The sequence below is a fragment of the Microcebus murinus genome, chromosome 3 (assembly GCF_040939455.1).
Source record: "Microcebus murinus isolate Inina chromosome 3, M.murinus_Inina_mat1.0, whole genome shotgun sequence".
Classification (NCBI taxonomy): domain Eukaryota; kingdom Metazoa; phylum Chordata; class Mammalia; order Primates; family Cheirogaleidae; genus Microcebus; species Microcebus murinus.
Window position 1 is genome coordinate 77,727,505 of NC_134106.1, and position 17,037 is coordinate 77,744,541.

Below are 17,037 nucleotides of genomic sequence, written 5' to 3' on the forward strand. Positions count from 1 at the left end.
GAGGACCTCAGGGACTACGGAAGCCTGAGAGGCTGGGCATCCGCGGCGGAAGTGGGCGCAGGTGACGCGGCGCGTCCGGAGAGCCTGCTGCGCTGCCGGAAGGGAAGACGGCCTGGCGGGGGTTGGGCCCGGCTGCTGGGCGGAGGTGGTTGGCTGCAGCGGACCCGTGACAAGGTCGCCACAGTGCTCCAGGTGAGGCCCGAGGACTGCTCTGCCCGCCCGTGGCCCGGGCTCACGGCTGGGCGGTTTCCTGCGACAGCGCGCGGCTCGGCGTCTCTGCGGCCGGGGAGTGTTGGTCCGGCCCTTCGGCCCGCAGCAGAGTTGCCGGAGAAAACAAGGACGCTAAGTTACGCTTGAATCTCAGATAAAGGAATAACTTTTAGTATAAGCATGTCCGAGATAGTGCATGAGACATACTCATACCAAAAAATCATTCGTTCCTTGTTTGAAATTCTAATGTAACTGGGCGTTCTGCGTTTTTAGTTGCTAAATCTGGCAGCCACACCTGCGGCCCAGGGCGGGTAGGGGACAGCGAGGGCCGTCGCGGTGCTGCCTGTGTCCCGGAGGCCTATGAAGTGGAGTGGGGGACTGGGCGGCCGGGCGGTGACCTGCGCTCACTGGGCTTCGGACTGGTTGGACTGGACTCCTATGCTGTCGTTGCTCTGAGGATAAAACACTAGGAGCTGGAGTGCTTTGTTCTTATATCACATTCTGGTGACGGGGAGCTTGCTGGCCATCAGCGGAGGGATGGGAAACAGAAGCACAAGAAGGTGAAGTATGGGGAGGGCGTGGCCCTTGGCTAAGTGTTATGGAGTGGTTCAGACGGTGGTTCAGAAAAGCGAGGTGTTGCTCTTACCTGCGGTGCTGTCTGCAGTTCTCCAGCCCCCAGATGAGCCTCAGAACCAGCTGCATTTGCTTTTGACTCCTGACGCTTCCCTAGGGTTGTGGAGAACATGCTCTTGCTAAATAACTGAGAAGAGGGGTGCTGGCAGCCAAAAGTTTCTTCAGATTATATGTAAAAGAATGTTTTTTCTTCATCTAGGAAGATGTTACCAAGTACTTCAGTGAATTCCTCAATGCATGGGAATGGAGTCTTGAATTCCAGGGATGCGGCCAGACACACGGCTGGAGCAAAACGGTACAAATACCTGAGAAGGCTTTTTCGTTTCCGGCAGATGGACTTTGAGTTTGCGGCTTGGCAGATGCTCTACCTGTTCACTTCCCCACAGAGGGTTTATAGAAACTTTCATTACCGAAAGCAGACAAAGGACCAGTGGGCCAGAGATGACCCTGCGTTCTTGGTCCTATTAAGTATCTGGCTCTGTGGTAAGTGTCAGTTTACCTGCAATAGAGTTGAAGAACACATTGAGCGGTTGTCTTTGGAGGATCCCTTGTTATAAATGTGTAGTAGGTCAGAATCTGGGGATGTTTGAAGCTGTTTCTTCCTTTTTTTATAAAGCCTCAAAAATCTCACAGAAAAAAGGTTGTATTCTTCCTTTTTCTACAGGTCCAAGCAGATGCCAGAGTACACTGTTACCTCAGGGGGGTTGAAAAGCAGGGGACAATATTCACTCCATGGCTTTTAACTCATATGAATTGGTACCCAATTGCCAATTTACTATGAAAAGGAATGTGGAGATTAGAGATTGCATTTCACGATCAGGCAAATCCAGAGCAAGAGTTCTTAAAGTACTGATGTGAACTTGAGAAACTACTTTTAAGTTCTCCAGTGCTGTAATGCAAGGGTTCTGATCACCTTTAAGGTGTTGAAGTTTATGAGACGTTGAAGTTTGTAGGGTGTTGTGCACCTTTAAACTTAATTGGACAAAAAATATCTGAATGCCTTCTCTGTACTGGTGCTGTTCTAAATGCTGGGGGTACTTTGGTGAACTAGGCTGGCAAGGGCCCTCCTCAGTCAACTTAAAATATCTCAGTGGCCATGCTGTGTTCCCAGGTGGTATGAATTTCTACATCAGTTACAAATCACACACCTGGGACTCGTTGTCCCAGTCTCCTCTTTTGTGAAATGGAGTTAATTGCCTATTTTGTCAGGTTTTTGAGGAGGATTGTGGTGTGAAAATTACCCGGCTGGCACATAGTTAAGTGTTTAACATGTGGTAGCTATTAGTATTTTAAACAAAACTCTGATGCTGTAACTTCTGATATCAGTCTTTTACAGGCATACCTCAGAGATATCATAGGTTCTGTTCCAGCCCACTGTAATAAAGCAAATATCAAAATGAAGCAAGTCATACAAATTTGTTTGCCAGTGCATATTGAAGTTATATGCATGTTATACTGTAGTCTATTAAGTATGCAATAACATCATGTCATGGGAGTTTTATTCCCATGTCTGTCTCCCCCACTAGACTATGAGCATTTGGAGGACAGGGATTGTGTTCTGTATCCTCAGAACCGAGGAGAGTGCCTTAATGAATCTTGTAAATCTTTCTTTCAGTGTCCACTATAGGATTTGGCTTTGTGCTGGACATGGGATTTTTTGAGACAATAAAGCTGCTCCTTTGGGTTGTATTCATAGATTGTGTAGGTGTTGGTCTTCTGATATCAACTTTAATGTGGTAAGTACCCTACCTTTGGTTTTTCAGATGCTGCTGTAGAGTCTCCATTTGTTTGCTTCAGAAGTACAATAGCTGATGGAAATTGAAACCAAAATAGATTATCTGAAACAGTCAATTTTGACTGCCAAGATTATTATAACTTGCCCTCCTGTATTGGTACTTATATCAAAAATACACAATGGTCTATATTGTAAAAGTGCAGTAAATAATTGAAATAATTATTGTCATTCTAACAAAATCCCTGATTTTCAAAAATATAATATTATGCATTTAGCCAAATCCTCTTGAGTTGTCTGGATGATAGCATGGTTTTCTGCATTTGTCAGTAAGGACCACTTCTAGATGTTTAAATGTTCCATAGTTTTTAGATCTGGAGGACTATTTTATGGAATCTGACTTTGAACTTTTGACATTTGAAGTATACTTGAAAAAGAAAGATTAAAAAAAAAAAAACTTTTGGTGCCTTCCTGCTGAGAGAAAACACACACAGGTTTCATTGAAAGGGTTCTCGGTATTACTTCATTTGGGGTTGACTGGACAACAGCAGTGTACTGAGTATAAACCTGGGGTTTGGTTTTTCAGTTATCTCACAGATGAAATACTCCTGTGTGGTTGGCATGCTGGATGAAGGGCAGTGGATGTGGCCAGTGATCTCAGTAGGAGGCCAGTGGTTGAGCATTGAGCAGGGGTGGCGGTCATCGTATATTATAGAAAACACTGTGGAACATTTTAGTCACAGGGAAACGGGTTCAAATGCCAGCTTGGTCATTTGTATAACTCTTTGTCCCAGTCTCCTCTTTTGTAAAATGGAGTTAATTGCCTATTTTGTCAGGTTTTTGAGGAGGATTGTGGTGTGAAAATTACCTGGCTGGCACATAGTTAAGTGTTCAACATGTGGTAGCTATTAATATTTTAAATAAAACTCTGAAACTGTAACTTCTGATGATGCCAGTCTTTTACAGGCATACCCCAGAGATATCATAGGTTCTGTTCCAGCCCACTGCAGTAAACCAAATAGCAAAATGAAGCGAGTCTCACAATTTGTTTCCCAGTGCACATTGATGTTATATGCACATTATACTGTAGTCTATTAAGTGTGTAATACCATTATGTCTAAAAATATGCATACTTTAACTTAAAAATACTTTATTGCTAAAAAAATGTTGACACAGACACATGCTGTTGAAAAAAATGGCACCACTGGACTTGCTTGACACAGGGTTGCCACAAACCTTCAATTTGTAAAAAATGCAATATATGCAAGGCACAATAAAGCAAAGCTCAATAAAATGAGATATGCATGTGTTTTCCTTTGTAACTTCTGACTAGTATGGAACAGGTTTTATATGCGCTAGTCAATAAATGCTATGTACCACTAATCTAAAATTCTGAATCTGGCCTAAAATTAATATTGCTAACTAATGTGAGTCATGTATTCATCATCAAGAAATCAATGAGAAACACATGGTATATGAAAAAATTCGATAAATAAGATTTTCAAGGGAATAATTTGGTTTGTAGCAAGCATTCTACCATGAATGTATTGATTCTGGAGGACCACAGAAACCAGGTCAATCTGGTGTTTCACACCTTTCGTATGAGTATGTCATTGTTTGAGTTAAATGGCAGAGGACTCCATGTATTTTTGAGAATCTATGTTGTGCTGTGAAATGTGTGAGGCACTAGAAATAGAAATGATTACATACACTTGTGATCATCTCAGAGGTGCCACAGGAACTAACATGAGGAGGTATTTTGGGGAGATGTGGGAATCGCAAGTGCAAAAGCGTAGAAGTGTGGAACACCATGCTGGGTGTGGGAGCATAGGGTGACACTGAATGCCTAGGGAAAAGATATGACTAGAGAAATTGGCCTTAGTGCAATTCAGGGGAAAAATTGGACTTAATCTCATAGGCTGCCTCTGTAAGTTGGGGGTGGAGGGGAGGTGGGAAGCTTGGAGGCTTTGAAGTAGGAGAATCATCAGATTCACACCTTATGAAAAATCGTTTCTATGGCCTTGGAGGAGTTGGAGAAGTGGGCAAGCCTGGATACAATTGCAAGGGTCTGCCTAAGAGTAGAGGATTCCCAGAGTAGCATGGTGATAATAGGGATAGAGAGGAGAGATGGATTCAAGAGCTTCCTGTGATAACAAGATAGGAGGAGGAGGAGAAAGAGGCTGAGGCCTCTTTGGGGATGGCTTGCAAGCTTTGGGCTTAGGTGACTAAGTAAGTGGCAGATGTAGGTGAGGCATTCCATGTGGGCTGTGTTGAGTTCAGGAAGCTTGTTGAGAATTTAGTGGAAATACGAAGGACAGTGGACTGAGGTAGCTGATACTAGACCTAGAGATAACAACCTGGGCCATGACATGGGCATGACTATCTTATTAACTTGGAGGTAGGGGGTGAAAACCACAGTGCCTTTGTGAGTGCTCTCAGGAGGCGTATCCGCGTTCTGGAGTTAAGACTCAGACTGAGGACAGAAGCTTGGAAAGCACCTATTTAAAGGATAAGCAGAGGGACCAGGAGCAACAGGGGATGACTGCAGAAAGGGATCCATTGGAGAGTGAGCTACATGTTAATTCCATAAAATTTTAATAGCATGTGTTCTTGGTTAAAACAAAATGTTTTGGTAAGCTCCAGTTTGCTCAAGTGAACTAGTAGTAGGTTGACATTTTTAGACAACTAAGTGTGGGGTTATTAGTACTATACTATATTTATCCTCTTTCTTTTCTATTTTAATTTCTACTGTAGGAACAGCATTTTCTTAATTACATCCTTGAATTGAAATGAAATGACACAAAAAAGTACATTGACTTTCTAAGATGTTTATAATACAAATTGTGTTCTTTTTCTTTGAAGATCTACTTTTCTATTACCTGGATATTTTACTTTTTATTCATTTAACTGAACAACTAGTAGGCTGTGTTGTGAACAGTGACAAAAGCTTGAACACGATCCTGATGGCTAGGTGTGTCTGGTCACTCTTTCCTTACTGGTTCCTCTTGTTTCCCTCACCTTTCCATAGGAGGTTGACCCAGGTCTTAGACCTTGAACCTACTTGCTATCCATATTCATTTTCATTTTTTGGTGATACCATTTGGGCCCATGGATTTAAGTATCATCTACACACTGATGAGTTTATATGTACAGTTTGGACCTCTGCTCTGAACTCAAGACTTTATATATAACTTCTTACTCCATACTAATAGGCATCTTCAACATACTAGGTCCAAATCCAAGCTCTTGTGCTGTCCTACCTGTCTTAAAGCCACTCCTGCAGCCAGCCCACTGCAGTTACTGGCAGCTCCATCTTCCATTTGTTCACAGCAAAAATCTCTGTCACGCCCAGTACTTAACCCCATCCCCCATCGGCTCTACCTTCCCCCACTTTAGTGTGTCCCACATCTCCTCACCCCCAGTCACCAGCTGCACTGCACTGTTCATCTCCTCCTGGCCATAGCCTTCTAACTGCAGTCCCTGACCTGTCAGGGATGGGGCCCAAGAGCTTCATGGCCTTCCCCCTCCCTTCCCATGGAGTCATTATCTTCCATGAAACTTAGGAATGGGGTTAGGGGGCACCCAGCAGGAAGTGAGCAGCAGTAGCTGCTTCCATGAAACTGATCCCTGGTGCCAAAAAGGTTGGGGACCACTGTACTGGTCTCTGCTTCTACTCTTGTCCCTAGAGTCTATTCTTTTATCTGCCACCAGGAGACCCTGTCAAAACATTAAAGTCAGGCACTCTTCTCACAATTCCATGATGGCTTCTCATTTCACCAAGAATAAAAGCCAAAGATTTTAAAACGGCTACAGGCTCCATAAGACCTGGCTCCCCATTTCTTTTCTGACTTCATTTCCTGTTCCTTTTCTTCTTTCCTCTTACAGGCACACTGGTCTCCTTGCCCATTCCTCACACGTGTCAGGTACCATCACTGCCCTTGGGTCTTTACCCAAATGTTACCCACATGAGTGTCATATTTAAAATTGCATCTCAAGTTTGTGTTCTCTCTCCTTTACTGCCTTATCTTTTCTGTAGTAGTACCATCTGACATGTTTATGTCATTGTCAGTCTTCCCCACTAGATTAAAGGCAAGGATTTTTGTCTGTTTTGTTTACTGTTGGATCTCCTGAATTTAGAATAATGTCTGGCACACACGAGGTAGTCATTAAGTATTTATAGAAGTAATTTTATCCAATTATGAAAGAAATTTTAATTTTGCATTTCAGGTTCATCTCTAACAAGTACTTAGTGAAACGGCAGAGCAGAGACTATGATGTGGAGTGGGGCTACGCCTTTGATGTGCATCTGAATGCTTTTTATCCACTCCTAGTCATTTTGCATTTTATTCAGCTTTTTTTCATTAACCGTAAGTAGTAGTTACTTCTCAGAATATTATCAAAGTCTTTGTTGTATGCATTGTTAAAGAGACTCATTGTGTGCATCTCTTCTGGCAGATGTTATCCTAACAGATACATTTATTGGATATTTGGTTGGAAATACCTTATGGCTGATTGCAGTTGGCTATTACATCTATGTAACCTTCCTAGGATACAGTGGTAAGTAATTAAAAAAATGTTTTTGGTTGCTTGAGAACATTAACAAGAGGGGAAAAGTTGCAATACTAACAGCCTGCCTACAGTGCCTGTAATATTAATAGCACTTACAGACACTGTCCCAAGTATTTTATATGAATTGTCTCATTTAATTCATAACAATTATATAGATTTACTTGTCCCCATTTTTCAAATGAGGAAACTAAGGCACAGAGCGATTAAATAACTTGTCCATGGTTGTGCAGCTGGAAAGCAACATCTGGTATATAACAGATTTTATAATTTCCAGGAACCACGTTAAACCACACTGTTATCTCCAAGTTGCTGGCAGGAATGCAACCCCATTTTTCTCTTCTTTTTCTCCTGTGCTTTTAGGTTCTGGGTTAGCACAGTAAAAGTAGAAAGTGAGGAAAGGCTAGGGCCCAACCTATGATCACATAGGTATATGAACTGAATTTGTTCAAAAGCATTTTGAATCATACTTTTGCCTCATTTTTAGTTTTTATGCTCACTGTATGGTAGCTGGTTGTGTAGCTGAACACACAAGATCAGGCCCAGGATTTACTGTCCTCAAGATATATTTGTAAATTTACTCTTAAATACTGTTGTGAATTCATTTATGCATTTTTCTTCATTTACATTAAAAAATGACCACCATTAAATAAAGCTAAATAAAATCTAGAAACTTTGGTAGCGTTATGTATGCATACTTTTTTAAGCCCGCCCTTCCTTGTTCTCTGGATGGTTAGGACCTCACTGGACACAAAGAGCTCTTACTTGTATGACTGGCTCCTCTAGTCAGGGTTGTTCCACTTAACCCCCCTCATTTTAAGGCCTTGATTTGGATACTGGGAGTCCTTTTAGTCCAGGGAAGTTGTTTATGACATTTCATCTTCAGGTTTCTAAAGAATTTTCAAATATTTTGAGAAAGTGTTTTGTGATTACAACACTCCAACACTGTGGTTCTCTGAGTGGATGTTTGAACACTCTTCTGGTAACTCCCTCCCATGTGGAACATTTTGCTTAAGAACTTCTATGAGAAATATTTAGGTCAGAATGCATGGGGTAGGGTCCCACTAACTAAGCAATGAGCAAGAAACATGGATATTTGGGGACAGATTTAAGAGTTTTAGTTCTTTCCTAAAGCTTGGGCTATTAGCTGAGCTGACAGTGTCTCAAAGTGGGGGTGTGATGCTTTTTTTTGAGACAGAGTCTCACTTTGTTGCCCAGGCTAGAGTGAGTGCCGTGGCATCATCCGAGCTCACAGCAACCTCAATCTCCTGGGCTCAAGCAATCCTTCTGCCTCAGCCTCCCGAGTAGTTGGGACTAACTGGCATGTGCCACCATGCCTGGCTAATTTTTTTTGTATATATATTTTTAGTTGGTCAATTAATTTCTTTCTGTTTTTATTAGAGACAGGGTCTCACTCTTGCTCAGGCTGGTTTTGAACTCCTGACCTCGAGTGATCCACCCACCTCAGCTTCCCAGAGTGCTAGGATTATAGGCATGAGCCACGGCACCTGGTGTGATGCTTTTTACACTGGAAAATCTTACTAATAGTTAAAAGCGGGGTTTTTTTTCCTTACATCATCTGTGTACTGTGAGATGGACTCATAGAGGCTTCTGAGGCAGTCACAAGTTTTAATTCACCAGTTTTCATGAGTATTTGTGAGGTTTGTCTCTCACTCTTAACCTCTCCATCCCAGCGTGTTTCCTACTCAGCCACAGTGCTGGAATCCTGTGCCTCAGTTTGGTCACAGCACAAAACGAGGGAGGCAACACAGAAGAGTAGTATTGTTCTGGTATAAATAGCAAAATCTTACCGACTCAAGTATGCATTCTTTTTTTGCCCCACATGTTAAAGAGCTGTCTTTCCAAATATTAGTCACATATTGTTTTTAAAAAAGCAAATATATTTGTTTCTTTTCCAGCACTGCCATTTTTGAAAAATACAGTAATTCTTCTCTATCCATTCGCACCTCTCATCCTACTCTACGGGCTGTCACTAGCACTGGGATGGAACTTTACCCGTGCTCTGTGTTCTTTCTACAAGTACAGGGTGAAATGAAAAAGCATATCCAGTCTTTACTGTGTCAACAGTATTGATGAAGTGATTTCTTGTAAAACTTGTAAATAAATTCTTTGTAGATATCTTAAAGGTGTAAAGTTTGCAAATTTGAAGAAATATATGTTAACACTATTGCCAAGTACATTCCCTGAAACTAATTAAATGTAAATTTCTATAATAAATATTTTTTAAACTAAAGCATGCATTTTATTGATTATATTTGTACACCCAAGAGCTATATATTAAATACTAAGGGCATGGGAAAAACAGAAATGTAAACTAACATGAAGTATTTGAGAGAATATCTATTAATATTTAGAGTGAGATAATAAGCATGCACTCACCTTTCTCCTGATTGTTCCTGGCAAGGTACATAATCTACCTGATTTCTAACAAGCTGTATTTTAAACATGTATATAGGTCACCTGATCCCAACCTAACCTTCAAAAGCCTCTTCAATCTGTAACATCATTCAAACAGGAGTCACTATACTACAGGCCCTAAACATCACAACATTTTCTCTGCTTTAAAAAAAAATTTTTTTAAAGCAAACACTTGAAAATAGATTAAAGAGGCCCATGGTGGGTACTTTTATTTGTGGAACTGTATAGTATATATAATAAAGTGAACACCTGTGTGATATTGATAATCACAGTCTTAATAAGGCTTTTTTCCCCTTCTTTAAAGACTTTATAAGACCCAAATAAAGGATCCATTCCATTAAAAATATTGTATTGATGTTAAATAATCAGAACTACTCATTAAGTTTCACCTAATTGTATTAGAAGGAATCTGAATTCAACATGGCTTTTGAAACTTCTTTATTTCAAATACACATGAACAGCTGTGGCACAGAGAAACAGTGATGAAAGGCACAATCAACAAGACCAGTTATTGGGTTTTCAATTATAGCAGCAAATCTGAAAATAAATAATCTTTCTTTCTTTAAAAATCTGACAGATACCTAAAATATTACTACAGATATTAACTATTCAACTAATGAAGACATTTTAAGGAAAATATGTACAATACATTTAAGAAGAAAAACACTCTGGTACAACCTGGCAGAGATTCCTCAGCTTCTCCATGAGATGCTTCCAGAAACAACCCTAAATGCAAAGACAACCTTTCCAAAGTGTTCTGAATGAGACACGCTTTAGTTTTTTATTCCATGAATGAAACACAATTGTTACACTTAGGCTGATCTCTAAAATCTTTCTTAGAAAATACTACTGTCTATACTGAAATAAAAAGTATCAAATCTGCTGGCAGTGCATCTTACAGTACTGTCGATATCAGCCATTTTTAAGGCTCAGAGAATATGCCTTCAAAAGATATTTTCACCAGATTTGAGCAAACACTGAGCATTTCAAATAAAGAATGGAATGCCAACCAAGCTAATGTACCAAACCTTTGATTCCAGGACAGTTTAGTAATTACTAATACAGTGAAACAGCCAGGAGCGAGTAATACATAAAATAGCCTCCCTAATGGCGAGTATTAAAATATTCCCCACAACAAACAAGCCTTATTTTAGGACAAATTTAGCACCACTATATTTTACATTTTTACTGCAATGTTAACAGTGGGAATGACACAAAGTGCTTCCCTTCAACACTCAGTTTACTTTCTAGAACACTGTCTTCTAAATTCTCAGCTCACATGCACAGTGGAGTGCCAGCTCACTCCTTCCTGTTTGTTCCTTTGAAAACGACCTATTTAGTGCCTGAACTGGTGAAGTGAGTGTTTCGGGTAAAAAAAAAAAGAATTAACATATAGGTATCGATGATATGGAGATATATAACAAAATCCTTGGTTTGGTTTCTTTTTAAATAATATTGTCTTTTTATTTTAGCATTGTATGTTCACATGCATTAAAGAAAGCATACTAGTTATCATAGCATATATCTAAGATTAATAATTTATAAAATTTCACAACTATCAAACTAAATTTTACACACTATAAATATTGCTACATAGCTTGGAAAAGTTTCCTTTTCTATAAAGGGATTGGATATCTAAGTTCTCTTACAACACTAAGATATGATTATGACTCAAATTTCCCATATTTTTAGTCTGTAGCCTTATTTTTCTTCCTTTAGCTCTACTTGGTCTTACATCAATCAAGGCCATAGCAGTATATAAAAATAAGCACAAAAATTAAAGGATAAACCAAAATAAACATTAGCAAGTAATGGCTTGGATGCAGAGAGGTATTTGGGGAAAATACTCTTTAAGTAATAAAAATTTAGTTGGCCCACATAGGATCTGATCTGTGTTAGATGATTAGGTTTTAGTCTAGAAGAAAATTGTCTGTCAGTACAGAGTAGATTATCTGATGTTTACATAAAGGCATAAGTTTTGTTTTCTTAATGTTGTAATTAATACCACTGTTTATCATTCTTTAATATATTCTTGACAGGCTCAGAGCAGCCTGGATTGGTATAAGGTAACACCAAAAAAAAAAAAAAAAAAAAGATTCCTTATACACTGTTTTGATCCTATTCGTACAATTTCATTCTAGCAGTTCCTTTACAAAGTGCTACTAAGATGCTGCAACTTTGCCGACATATTTCCAGTGAAGACTATTTAAGATCTCTGGCAGAGCACATCCCAGATGAGGCCCAGATATATGATTTGCTAGTAAAGACTTTATTTGTGCATTTACCAAGAAATATCCAACATATGAAAGGAATCAAGTATGAAGACTTCCTCTATCTCTTTTAAATATTACATTCATTTTCTATCACTGCATAACAAATTGAGCAGCTTAAAACACAACTCTATTTATTTATTAGTTCCGTAGGTCAGAAGTCCAAGCAGGCTTAACTGTGTTCTCTGCTTAGGGTCTCACAAAGCTGGAATCGAGGTGTTGGTCTGGCTGGGTCTTATCTGGAGATGCATTTCCAAGCCCATGAATGACCTTTGTGGGCTGAATTCAGTTCCTGTGGCTGTAGGACTGCAGTTCCCATTTTGCCTCTCTCAGCTCCTACTTAAGGCCACCTATATTCCTTCTCATGTGGCCCCTTCTACCTTAAAACAGCAGTGGTGCCTTGAGTCCTTCTGCTTTGAGTCTCTGACTTCTGCTACCAGCCTGAGAAAACTCTTGCTTTTAATGGTCCCACAAGATTTGATTAGACACTCCCAGATAATCTTCCTTTTGCTCTATAATGTGATATAATCATGGATTATACAAGTTCCACCCACACTCAAAGGGGAGGATATTATACAAGGTCATTGGTGGGGGCAGTACAGGGTTGGGGGTCATTTTTAGAATTCTGCCTACCACACATATACTGCTATTCATTAGAACAATCTCTGCAAACATGCTGTTTCCACATAACCAAACTTTTGAGGGATAGAATTGTTGGCAATTTTTTTCATTATTATAACAGATTTAAAAGAAGCTTTCATAACTTTGCTTATGGTTTTTAAAATAACCATAATTTTTAATTATTTATTTGTGCAACCACTAATTTGAAAAAGCTATACCTTGTTCAGAGACATCTCCAATGGTTAAATTAATATACACATACATGTCTATAGCCTATGTGCTAAATAATCCATTTGCACTAAACTTTTCCCAAAGCTTTTCAATCACACTATCTTTTTTGACTACATAGTACAATACAATGCATGCTGTGGAAAATGCAATAAGATTGTAATAAAGAACTTAGAAATCATAAAATCCTAGAAATAGGTCCTCAGAAATCATAAAATCCTAGAAATAGGTCCTCAACTTTCTCTTCTTTCCCACATATATTTGCATTATGATATATTCACATTTGCTATTAACCTCATGAGAATTCATTAATTCTGGTTTCTAAATGTTCACATTAGCACTCTTGACACAGTACTTCCCAACAGAACTTTCTGTAATGACGAAAACCTTCTGTACCTGTGGTGTCCAGTGTGGTGGCCACTAGCCACACATAACCATTAAGCACTTCAACTGCAGCTAGTGTGACTGCAGAGCTGAATTTTTAAAATTAATTTAAATAGCCCCATGTGGTTAGTGGCTACTGTATAGGCCAGCACAGCTCAAAAGCCTAACAGGTTATGTGAAATACACACCAGATGACAAACCAAACCATGCTCCAATTTATATGTGTGTGTGCATGTGTGTAAAATAAGTCCCAAAATTTGACACTGGTCAAGTGGCTCAGTGCCCTCTCAAGGTCAAGAATTTACCTTCTTTCACTTCCAGGCACTCTGCACCTCATCCAATCTTCTACCCTAACACTGCTCCCAGTCCAGTTTCTTGCGTGGGGACAGCACGGCTTCCTCTCCTTGACTAGTGTAGAACTGGGCAAAAAGGAGGGAGCAACTAACCATGACATCCCATGAGCACCTGCTGCATCAGACGACAAAAGTATGAACTGTGGGTGTGCCTCAGGAGCTTGAACTTTGGTCAGAAAGATAACACACAGCCCACATAGAAATGTACCCCAGAAACAAGCAAAAACTAGACAGTTGAGTCTGTATAGAAGCATGCAGCAAGGACAACAGAGAAAGGCGATAAGAAAGACAAAGAGGAGGGTGGGCTGGAACAGCTGGTCCCCTCATCCAGACACTGACTGGCCACCTGCCATGTGCCAGGCACATCCTAAGCACTGATAAATTCAAGGGGAAGAGAACACAAGAAAGGCCTGGAATGATGGGAAAGATCTGGCTAAAAGGATTCTTACGAACAGGAGGGATGAGAAAAGCCTGGGCAAGGAGACCACAAGAAACCAGGAAGCAGCTGGCTAGACAGTCTGAGCATCTTTAGAGGCCAAAACAAATGGCACCAGGAGCTGCTATAACTTTCTCCTCCCTAGATTTTCAGAGCATGGCCTTTCTTCCTGACACCGGAGTTGGCAACTAAGGAACAAGGGACCCAAGGGGACTCCTAAACCCATCTGTACAGATTTTTATCTTCTGTTACTCAGTCATTTTAGCAGTAACTTAGTATGCTAAACCAGTTCCTATGTTTTACACAATGAAAAGGATATACCTCTTCTTTAATGAAATTTGCTTGTGGGTACTTGGCCAAAATAATTTGAGAAGAAAATAAAAAGTAAATTCAAGAACATGAAAATTATATCGAAAAAACCCTAATAAAAAATTTCAACTGGACTTTGACATAAAAATCATTATCGGCAAACATGATTGACTTTTCAATCAAGAAAAATAACTAAAAATTATTACAATGTGGACTGATGGAAATAATTGTAGTATATCAGTGTTTCCCAACCTTTTCCACTTCATGACACTGCACAGAAAATACTGCTGTTTGATGCAATTTGTCCAGCACACTGGCCAAGCAGCTGAAGCTCCTCCATGCTTTAGGCAACCAGCTAGAACCTCCTCCCCACCTGAGGCCCTGGAAAGCTCAGGGGAACCAAACTCTGCACATCTGTAACCAACACACAACCCACCTGAGGCACACCAGCGTGTCAGACTAGACTGGCTGGGAACTGAAGTTGATAATTCATCATTATTTTAAAGTACTTTTATAAAGATCACTGATTGCTGAGGCGGATAACATTCTTTGTTTGTAGAAGTAACATTATTTGGAATTGCATGTTTAAGAATACTAAACATACTTTTGGACATGGAATTTACTTATAAGTTCATAATGCAATAGAATAAATCATTTTGGAAAAATATATGACTGCTACAATACCTTTCGCCCAAAACAGTATTACAATTTTTCTTTAAAATTGTACCAATGATGACTTAACACAATAATATCACCTAGAAAACATTTTGTCAGAACTCATAAAATGAGTGCAGATATAAAAGAATCAACAAGAGATAATGCATCTAACTCATGAGTTAAAGACAATGATTAAAAAGGAAAGAAGAGTTTGTCATTTTACATATCAGAGGAAATGTAATGACTTAAGTTTACAATAATTCAAGTTGAATGCATCACACTTGCACATTGAAATTTATCAGACTGATTTTTCGTGGCTATACACCATACACAGTATAGTAAAATAACCCCCAAGAAGGACATTGGTCTTTAAAATCTTGGCTTTAAGGAATGACAAATGTCTTTGAAAATATTTTGTTCAGAATCACTGTGATTATAAAAGTACTTCAGTTAAGAAATCCATCTATAATCAATCTTAAATGGCAGTGCATTTGAAAAATGGCATTGATTTGTAATGTCTGCATTTTCCAAAGAAAAAGATAGAAAGAACTTAAAAAAGCAAGTTAATTGGTTTTCAAAAAATGTATCAATTCAAAAATTTACTGCACAAAAATATGTACTTCTTAAGTGTTTCTAATAAATTAACTTCATAACATTTTTATGTATATTTATATATTTATATATATAATCCCTGATAATCTATAAAAGAGGGTCTATAATAGTAAAATAAGTGAACCTCAAAAGTACCCCCTTCATAAAATGTATTTAACATTAGTTTTTCTCAAATTTAAGGAATGTAACAATATGTACAACTCTTATGTATTAGTATAATACCAAAATAGTACAAGTCATATTAACAGGCTGTCATAATTGTAAAATGTTTGAGACAAGTTAAAATCGGAGGACAGCGTAGTTTCAAATGAATGCAATTATCATGGGAGATTCACTTTCCAAGTGGAAATGACAATCATCTTATCTACAGTAGATTTCACAAGAGGTAGTGTTCAAGTAAAAAAAAAAAAAAAGACATGCTTAACTATCTTTAATCAATAAATTCACTAGAAAAAAATGTTGATTTCTTAGATGATCAGTTGGCGGCTTTTTTAATATGAATCTGAAATACAAAATAATTAAAAGTATGATAAGGTAATTAATTTTCAATTCCAAAAAGGCCTTAAATACAAAATTGAAATGTAATTTAAAAAATTAGTATCTAAGATGTTTCACTGATTTAATATATTCTTACCTCATTAAGAATGGCCCAAACAGCAGAATTCTGAATAACTGAAAGTCGAAAGGTTGAAATGGGATTTAGACTAGGATCCACCATTCCTTCTGCAACACCATTCTCAAATTTTCCTTCAAAATAAAAATTAATACTTGTTGGATAGACCGAGATGAGCACACATAAAATGTCACTGACTTAAGGCAGGAAAGGAGGACACCAAAATATTTCTATTAATAGTAGATGTCTTTAGATAGGGCATAGGTGATTTTTTTTATTTCTACTTTTATTCAACTTTTAAATTTTTCATGAAGTAATCCATGCTTAAAAAGATACGATGCAACCTATTTAATTAGGCAGAGCAAACAAAACAAATTTGTTCTTGTATCAACAATGTTTTACCCTACAGGTTTTTAGCAAATTGTGACTTACCCAAACCCAAAACATAATCTGTGATCTCAGTCTGTCTTCTCTGACAATTAAATCAATCAAAACAAATTGTAATGTCTTAATTAGACATACATACAGTTGCTAGCCTTGAGCAGGGGCTCAAAGTGTACTCTTTCCAAGGGCACATTTAAAAGGAATTAAGAAGTAATGCCTCCTCTGCAGTTTCCGTATAAAGCTGCATTAAAAATGACAAGCTAAAAAAAGCTCTCCTATAAAAATAAGGACCAAGAACTTCTATAAAAGGTAACATACACTGTACTAAATTTTTCTTGCTGTAAGGAAAATCCTTCTTAAAACAAAACCCAAAAATGCTGTTAGAAAAGTGACAGGAAAATAGTTCATTCTGAGCCAAATTTCTCTAAGCCAGGGATTTGACAAACTGCCCTTTTTTATAAAGGGCAGTCTTTGTGGGCCAAGAGGAAACTCAAGGATACTAGGTAAGTACTTTAAAGAGAGAAAAAAATATCCACAGATTTTTTAATGATGAAATTCAATATAGTAATATAACAACAACTGATTGCAAT

The 17,037-nt window shown here is 38.6% G+C and overlaps 2 protein-coding genes across 5 annotated transcripts in view; one reads left to right on the forward strand and one right to left on the reverse strand.

The window, feature by feature from the left end:
• Positions 1 to 26: 26 nt before the first annotated feature.
• UNC50 (unc-50 inner nuclear membrane RNA binding protein) lies at positions 27 to 13,544 on the forward strand. 3 transcript variants are annotated; one of them, XM_076001017.1, is made up of 6 exons: positions 27 to 192; positions 1,043 to 1,326; positions 2,459 to 2,579; positions 6,803 to 6,942; positions 7,031 to 7,132; positions 13,405 to 13,544. In XM_076001017.1, exons 2-6 carry the CDS (start codon positions 1,047 to 1,049, stop codon positions 13,542 to 13,544), a joined length of 783 nt encoding a protein of 260 aa, XP_075857132.1. In that variant the 5' UTR covers positions 27 to 192; positions 1,043 to 1,046. The 3 variants fall into 3 exon arrangements, with proteins under 3 accessions (XP_075857132.1, XP_075857131.1, XP_012642444.1); XM_076001016.1 differs by lacking the exon at positions 27 to 192 and adding an exon at positions 248 to 770; XM_012786990.3 differs by lacking the exons at positions 27 to 192; positions 13,405 to 13,544 and adding exons at positions 262 to 770; positions 9,061 to 10,965.
• MGAT4A (alpha-1,3-mannosyl-glycoprotein 4-beta-N-acetylglucosaminyltransferase A) overlaps positions 10,002 to 17,037 on the reverse strand; it is a 102,058-nt gene continuing 95,022 nt past the window's right edge. For both annotated transcript variants that reach the window (XM_076001014.1, XM_020286271.2), the window contains exons 15-16: positions 16,085 to 16,197; positions 10,002 to 15,952 (exon numbers count right to left, since the gene is read on the reverse strand). In XM_076001014.1, the coding sequence (XP_075857129.1) occupies positions 15,926 to 15,952; positions 16,085 to 16,197 (140 nt within the window). In that variant the 3' untranslated portion in view covers positions 10,002 to 15,925. The remainder of the gene's footprint in view (positions 15,953 to 16,084; positions 16,198 to 17,037) is intronic.

Bases quoted from the DNA above. Each gene is read 5' to 3' on its own strand.
- UNC50 (XM_076001016.1), top strand. From the start codon at position 748: ATGGGAAACAGAAGCACAAGAAG. The intron at 1,327-2,458 runs GTAAGTGTCAGT...TCTTTCTTTCAG, and splicing joins ATTAAGTATCTGGCTCTGTG to TGTCCACTATAGGATTTGGC. The intron at 2,580-6,802 runs GTAAGTACCCTA...TTTGCATTTCAG, and splicing joins CTGATATCAACTTTAATGTG to GTTCATCTCTAACAAGTACT.